Source organism: Jaculus jaculus, chromosome 3, assembly GCF_020740685.1.
Source record: "Jaculus jaculus isolate mJacJac1 chromosome 3, mJacJac1.mat.Y.cur, whole genome shotgun sequence".
In the NCBI taxonomy this organism is placed as follows: domain Eukaryota; kingdom Metazoa; phylum Chordata; class Mammalia; order Rodentia; family Dipodidae; genus Jaculus; species Jaculus jaculus.
Window position 1 is genome coordinate 180430470 of NC_059104.1, and position 8386 is coordinate 180438855.

Genomic DNA, 8386 nt, shown 5'->3' on the forward strand with positions numbered 1-8386 from the left:
CCTTCCTGTCTGTCTCTCTCGCTGCAATGTAAACTGAACTGCAGCCAGGCGCCAGCCAGCTCACAGCCCTCCAGCAGCATCTTGCAGCCCAGGGCCTTTGCAGATCTGCACCACTGCCTGGAAGGCTGGCCAGGTTATTCCTCGTTCAACTTTCTGACTCAGGAGGTCGCCTCTTTACCTTGATCTATACTCCTGGACATCATGGCCATGAGCCGTGTGAACTAATTAATTTGAAATTAGTTAATTTGTTGTAAATTTTTATTTACTTTTATTTACTTGAGGAGAGAAAGTCATGGGCCAAGGCCTCTGGCTTTTTCAAATGAGTAGTTGGATGAAAGAAACCGTAGCATCAGTCACCATCATATTAGCCCCATCTTAGATCCTTCTACATGTGACCATGTCATCCCTGCAGAAAGTGCTCTTTCACAGTGTTAGTCACTCTTGAAAGGTAATAATGAGTGTGTGTGTGTGTGTGTGTGTGTGTGTGCGCGCATGTTCATACATGCATGCGTGCGTGCGTGCGTGCGGGTGGGCGTGCTTCCCTCACTAAACTATAGTCTTCATGAAGATAAGCACCATTTGTATTTCATGTGCAGTTTCTCTCTGTGCTTGGTTCACGTCATGACCAGCAATGGACGCTAAATAGATGCTTAGTGGTGTGAGAAAGAATGATGTTATCTCCCACAAAATACCAAAACCATATTTTATTCAACTTAAATATTGTGAATGGTGACTTAACGGGCAGAGAACTGGATGTTTTTGCAGTTGGGTTTCAGGCGACCCACACTGTTTTCCTCCTGTGTATTTCATTCCTCTCAGAAGAGGAAGAGGAAAGCAGGGTCCAGCCACTGAAGATTTGGCACCTGGTACTTGTAGTAAATGGATCATGTTCAAAATGTCACACTGGGGAGTGCATGATGAAAAATCATTTGGTGTTGTTTCTGTAATCATGATGAATATAAATATTGAGTGTCTAGCCTAGCCACTTTGGGTTGGGGAGATGGCTTAGTAGTTAAGGCACTTGCCTGCGAAGCCTAAGGACCCAGGTTTGATCCCCGGAACCCATGTAAGCCTGAAGCCCATGGTGGCGCAGACAACTGGATTTCATTTGAGGTGGCTAGAGGCCTTGGTGTACCCATTCATTCATATTCTCTGTCCCCCAAATAAAAAATATAAAATAATGGTTTTATTTATTCTACTGAGCATGAAATGTATTCAGAGGACTCTAGAGCCTGCCTAAGAAGTGGCAGGACCACTCAGCAGTGCAAAACTGAGAAAAGCCACATGGAAATTGTCACGACAGGTATTGCTTAATGTTAGTGACGAGTGCTTCCAGTCGCTGTTGGACTGATGTTCTAGTCCTGCAAACATCACAGTATACCTTACACACACGTTTCCTTTTTAACAGCTCTGATGTACTGTGCACACCCACATTCACAACATGTTGATCCCTCAGACTCTAAGCCTGACCTGTTACATTTCACACTCCTGACTGCATGGATGGACACAAAGCTAGAATGACGTGATGAAACTTGAGTTCTTACCCAGTGGACCTGCTCACATGCTCAGTAGTACAATATTCTGGTAATTTTATGCAAACAAGAAATAACATTCTAAGTTAATTTAGGTGAAAATACATTTTGAATTTATTCTTTGTTTTTCTTTTTTAATTTTATTTAAGAGAGAGAGAAAGAGAGAATTGGCATGCCAGGACTTCAGCCACTGAAATCAAATTCCAGTTGCTTGTGCCACCTAATGGGCATATGCAACGCCTCACCTTTGTGCACCTGGATAACGTGGGATTTGGAGAGTGGAACATGGGTCCTTAAGCTTTGCAGGCTAGAGCCTTAATGGCTAAACCATCTCTCCAGCCCTTGAATTTATTCTCACAGCAAGTTCATTATCCAAACTAATTCAAAAGTGAATATGCTCTTGTTGGATGGTGACTAGCAAAGACCTGAAAATTGGGAGATATGGCCAAGCATGGTGAAGTGTGTGCATGTGTGTGCATGGGTGTGTGTACGTGTGGGGGTGTTGCAAGCTAGAAAGACAGATTCTATATCTTTGCAAAAGCAAATGTTTGAAAAAGTATTGGCAGACTCTCCAATCCAAAGAAAGAATAGTATACTGCTAAACTTTAAAAACTGCGAGACAGCAATGGTAAACTTAAAGTAGGAATAAGGCTAAATAATAGCATGCGGTCAAAGAAGAACATCAAGGAAATTCTATTACATAACTTAAACAATGAATAGTGAATGCTAATTTTTTTATTTGTGTGTATGTGTGTGTGCGCGCGCGTGTGCATGCACACACATGGCATGGTATATGTAGAAATCAGAGAACGATACCTCTAGCAGTTTGTCCTTCTACCTTCTTTATTGAGAACTTGCTCTTGCTCTGTCACTGTGTTGTCCGTCTAGCAGACCTGGGAGGTTCCAGATGCTCCTGGCTCCACTTTCCGTCACTGTAGATGCCTTGGGACCCCAGGACTGAACTCAGGCTGGCATGCTTGCAAGCAGGTGTCTTTAACCACTGAGAAATCTCTATAGCCCCTTTATTTTTCTTAAAAACTCATCTTTAAAATTTATTTATTTATTTGACAGAGAGAGATAAAAAGAGAATGGGCGTGCCAGGGACTCTGGCCACTGCAAGTGAACTCCAGACGCATGCGCCACCTTTGCATCTGGCTTACATGGGTCCTGGGGGAATTGAACCTGGGTCCTTAAGCTTTGCAGGTAAGTGCCTTAACCACTAAGCCATCTCTTCAGCCTCTCATATGCATTTTAAATAAGCTCCATAAGAGGGGATGAGAGGTGATGAGAAGAGAGAAGGGACAAAAGGAAGGCCGTGGCATGAAGGCAGAAGGAGACAAGTTGAGAGGAGAATAAGGAAAGGCGGTCAAGGAGACAAACATCACGGTGAAGCTTAATTCCTTAAATGCTGACAACAACCCAATTAATTAAAAAGAGGAAAATATAGCCTATAGATGCTTAACTTTTAGCCCTAAGGAGCCTGATGTGAAAAATTATATGCGCTTAGAGGACTTTGATCGATACTGTGTAATATAGAGGCCACTGGCAACAATTGCTATTTAAACTGAAATTAGTTAGGCAAAATGTAAAATCATTCACAACTATACTAGCCACATTTTAGGTAAGCATGTGATCATGATTACAGACATCACAAAATGCTAATTATTTCCATTGTTGTATGCAGTTCTGTGGGATAACATTGATCTAAATACCATGGGGCTCTGTATTACATATGCCTGTAGTTGTCTGTGTTTTTCCTACACAGCACTTCTCAAAGGTATCATGAATTAATGCCTAAATGTTGCTCTCCATGACTAAGACCCATGTGTGTTTTTTTTTACCATTGTACATGTAATGCAGGACAAGTAAGTTCATTACAATCATGGACCTCTAAGGATCTGTCTACCACAAATCAACATCGCATTTATATTCCTGGAAATGTGTGGCTCTGCTTAAAGATCGTCTCCCTGTGGGTTTGTGTAGTGACACATAACTTTGCAGGCAGGTCTCAGATCACTTCCTGCCTCTTTTCTGAAGTATTACATCATGTTGCCTGAGATGAGGGAGATGATACCCCGCAGTGGATGGTTTAGGGACCTAGTACTCTTATATCAGAAACAGATTATGTTGAACTCTGGAGATGTAGCTCAGTGGTTGAACACTTGATAAGCACATATTAGGCCTTGGGTTCAATTCCTATCCCAGAAAAAAAAAAAAACAGATTATATTCTAGAAACACATGTAGTAAGAATAAAACCTTTTAAAAAATACTTTTATTTTTATTTATTTATTTGAGAGCGAGAACGAGGCAGATGAAGAGAGAGAGAGAGAGAGAGAATGGGTACACCAGGGCCTCCAGCCACTGCAAATGAACTCCAGATGCACGTACCACCTTGTGCATCTCGCTTACGTGGGTCCTGGGGAATTGAACCAAGGTCCTTAGGCTTTTTTTTTCTAGGCAAGCGCCTTAACCACTAAACCATCTCTCCACCCCAAGAATAAAACTTTTGTATGGCTCTGTAGAGATGGCTCAGTGGGTAAAACACTTGAGGACCTGCATGTGGATCCCCACTACCTACATAAAATGCAGGGCATGGTGGTGCAGGACTGTAATCTCAAGGCTGTGGAGGCAGAGTCAGAGAGAGGCTCATCGACCAGCTAGTCTAGCTGAACCAGTGAACTAGATTCAGGGAGAGAATCTGTCTCAAATAATACAGTAGAGAGCAACTGAGGAAGACCATGTACATCAACCTCTGGCTTCCTGTGCTCACTTGTGTGCATACAAACATAAGAAGATGCATGAACACATGCACACATACTGTACACACATACACACACACAAAGAAAACCTTTGTGTTTTGTGCAAACACAGGTCAATATAACTATTTGGGTGTCCATCATAACCAAAAACACATAGTTTAAACAAGAAATGCTCTACTTATTTTTATTCATGATCACAAAGGTTTTAATTTGCATTGTAAGGAGGGAGAGGAATGAAAATGTGCAATGTATTCTTTTATAAGTTGTGTCATAACATACTGTAAAAAGAATAAAACATTGAAGTAGAAGAGTTGAAAAAGCTCAGAAATGAATAAAAGTGGAATCAAAACCAGCCCACAATTGCAGCTATCACAATTGACAATGGAAGACATGCAAATTTTAGTCATATTAGAAGTATTGGCACAAGGTCATCTCAATATAGCCTGGGCAAGCTAGCGGCGTGTGATATTGCCTCCCTGTGCTGTCCAGGGCAGCATTCTGGTCTTGTCTGTGCTCACTGGGGTTTAGCCTTCACTAGTACATCCAAGTCAGCTTTGTCTCCCTCGCCAAGGCTTTTTGTGTTGCCATCAATGAGAGCATTGTCTTCCTTCTTGAGGGGCCTCTGGTAACCACCTTCCCTGGCAATCAGTGGAACCCCAAGGCTAACAAAATTGTGCACATCTTGAAGCTTTTTCCTCAGCCATTCCATCCTCTCCATGGAAGCCAGGTGTTTCCCCAGGTTGTGCATAAGCTGTATCTCACTGACTGCCCTCTTCCTAGGAAGAATAAAACAGAGAGGGTCGCTTCGTTACTCCCCCATGTCCAAGTCATAAAACCAGCCACGCACCTGCAGGTCCATGTCTCCCCGGCACAGAAAGGCCTGCAGAACTTACTTAATGGGTTTCCCATCCATTCCAGTAAGAAAACAAAGAGCAAGCATGGCGACCATTACTCTAGCCATGGCGTTTGCAGACACCATTATCACTGAAAGGAAACACAACATTGGGGAATTTTAAAATACTGTCTGTTCCAAAATACACAAATACAGCCATAGTAATTTCTACTTACAACTATATACATGATAAGTGATTATTGGTGTGGCAGTAATTGAGTTGTTTTTCATGAGAGGCTTTGGGAATTAACCTGTTTATATCACAGATCATATATATGAGCATGGTGTATATAGACATGCGTATGTTAAGAAACTGGGCACGTGGCTTAAGTTTTCTTGTGAAGCTTTAAAATATGTCTTAAACCACCTGATGAATAAAGAGCTCTTCTTTGAGGATTTCCTCCTGTGTTTCATGGGGAATATGATTAAATATTTTTGACTAATATCTTACTTAGGTAAATTATTATTACCATTGAGTGAGCAAGCACTATTCCAGTATTCATGATTAACCTTTGTTTCAGATACTACCATAATAACCACAAATATCAAATTTTTAGGGCTTATTTATTTATTTATGATCTTGCCATGTTGCCCAGGCTGGTCTGGAAGTCATAATCCTCCTGCTTCCACCTTTTGAGGACTGGGATTATAGGCAAGATAGGTACCATGCCCTACTATAGGATCTAATTTTGAGATTTTTTTCTGAATTAATATACATCTCTTAGAATTTAAAAGAGTGTGTCAGAACATTTAAAAATCTCTTAATTAGCTGGGTGTGGTGGCACAGGCCTTTAATTCCAGCACTTGGGAGGCAGAGGTAGGGGGATTACCATGAATTAGAGGCCACCCTGAGACAACATGGTGAATTCTAGATCAGCCTGGGCTAGCATAAGACTTTACTCATAAAAAAGAATCACCCAGTTGCTTGTAATATGTGCTTTGAGCTTTGACTTTTTTTTTTTTGGTTTTTCGAGGTAGGGTCTCACTCTGGTCCAGGCTAACCTGGAATTAACTCTGTCATCTCAGGGTGGCCTTGAACTCATGGCAATCCTCCTACCTCTGCCTCCCGAGTGCTGGGATTAAAGGCGTGCGCCACCATGCCCGGCTCGAGCTTTGACTTTTAATAAAATGCTTATCTGCATGTTACATCTTCATTATATTAACACTGATAACTTTGAGGTATTTCTTCTTGTTCACAAAGCTTTTTGGATCAGTTTGCACATTTTCATCTTAATCCTCATTTCCATAATTCAGAGGTCATTATAAGCACTTTTCCTAAGTGTTCACTGTTCTACCACTTAAATGACATATGCAACCGTTGTGTACTCCTACTTTAAAGGGAAGCTGTGTCCCTTAAAAGCAGCCTAAGAAACCTGATAACCTCTGTGTTTCTCTTCACTGGGCAGTTCAAGGCTCTGGGTGGAATAACACAGGAAGCTTCCTTTTGGGCCTGTGTCATTGGACGTAGCACTGGAGCTGGAGGACAGGAGCACCAGAGTCTCATGCTGCCTGTCCCATTCACTTAGTGACCCAGAGGTCTCTGCTCTGTCACTGTTCCCTTACGTGTGCCATGAAAGGGGTTGAAAATGGTTATGAAGCATCCTTAATATTCATGCACGATTTGCAGATACAAAACGCTCACTCCTATTTGTGTAGAGGGAATAAATATTCATCAATGAAAGGACATGTTCCCAACCTCAGCCTGCAGGCTGAGCTCTCCTGTGTGGTTTATTCACACATCTTAATGTGAAAAATTAACAATAAAGGTAAAGCTATTCTGCAGGAAAATGGACATAGATGCCACTTAATAAATTTATACCATTTACATCAGAATTATCCTCCCACCATCACCCTGTTTCCTTTTTTCAAAATCTTGATGAAGACACCACAACAGCATGCCATGCCAAATGTTCCTTAATTTCCGAGGTTGTTAAAAAAAAGATAACCTAGGAAACTAATTACAAAAATAGATAATTTGTGAGACTTATCTTGGCATAAATTAATATTTTTATATTTTATATGTAACACCATTCAAGCTTCTACCCCTTTAACACTTTGCCGTGAACACGGGGTTGGTGGGAAATCATGCACATGCAATATTTGCTTGATGATCAAGTTTTAAGAAGTTGAAAGCTGTCTTACCACACGGTGACTTCAGAGACCCTTCGGGCGTACTGTCTCTCACCCGCGCCGGAGTGAGACCACTCGAGTCAGCTGATGACTTGAATTGCAGCCCCAAGTGAGAGTTTCACAGAGGCTTTTGCTCCCCAAGAGCTTTTTATTGTCACAGAGAATGTCACTCCCACTTCTCTGGATCTCAACTGTAGGACCGAAGCAGCCACCTACCCCCATCGGGTGGTGTCCACTCTTCTAAAGTTTCAGATAATTAGATAATGGAAGCAAAACAACATGGTGCTGGGTAAAGGGCCTAAGGAAAGAATTCTAACAATGCTCCGGTTGTGCCACCTAGAAAAATTCAGAAATAACAGATATTATTTAGCTTATAATTTTAATTCTGATTCCAAATATTTATGACCAAGTTACTGTGCTACTTAAAAACTAAAGCCCAGGGCTAGGGAAATGGCTTAGAAGTTAAAGCGTTTGCCTGTGAAACCTAAGGACCCTGGTTCGATTCCCCAGCACCCACATAAGCCAGATGCACAAGGGGGCACATGAGTCTGGAGTTCATTTGTAGTGGCTGGAGGCCCTGGCATGCCCATTCTCCCTTTCTCTCTATCTGCCTCTTCCTCTCTCTCTTTCTCTTTCAAATAAATAAATAAAATATTAAAAAATAAAACCCATTTGTTATAACCACATTATCATTACAGTAATTAGGATAAGGAATCATATATCTCATGCTTTTTAAAATTATTTTATTTGTTTGAGAAAGAGGCAGATAGAGAGAGAATGGGCACACTAGGGCATAATACTGCCTCGTGTCTGATTTCAAATATGGCAAGCGCCTGCTCTTAACCTATAGAGACCCCTTCAATGCCCTTAAGATGGAAGGGGCTTCTTCAAGCATCTTGCCTCCCGGCTAGAGAGCCGTTTTCAAACTCGGACCAGTTGTCTTAGACGTGGTGCCACTCAGGCTCCATCTCTCCTCTTAACTGTCAGCCATTGTGAAGGTACGACTGGGCTCAGTAAGGGTTAGTATGAGTTAGATGCTTTGGTGTGAAGGACGGATGAAGGACAGGAGAGA

General features: G+C 41.7%; 1 protein-coding gene across 1 annotated transcript; it reads right to left on the reverse strand.

The window, feature by feature from the left end:
- Positions 1-4806: 4806 nt before the first annotated feature.
- On the reverse strand, positions 4807-7515 carry Pth (parathyroid hormone). The gene is made up of 3 exons (XM_004650850.2): positions 7437-7515; positions 5186-5276; positions 4807-5068 (listed from the first exon to the last, which is right to left on the reverse strand). The coding sequence occupies exons 2-3, from the start codon at positions 5269-5271 to the stop codon at positions 4807-4809; spliced, it is 348 nt and encodes a 115-aa protein (XP_004650907.2). The 5' UTR covers positions 5272-5276; positions 7437-7515.
- Positions 7516-8386: the final 871 nt, after the last annotated feature.

Bases quoted from the DNA above. Each gene is read 5' to 3' on its own strand.
- Pth (XM_004650850.2), bottom strand. From the start codon at position 5,271: ATGGTGTCTGCAAACGCCATGGCTAGAGTAATGGTCGCCATGCTTGCT. The intron at 5,069-5,185 runs GTAAGTTCTGCA...TATTCTTCCTAG, and splicing joins ATGGATGGGAAACCCATTAA to GAAGAGGGCAGTCAGTGAGA.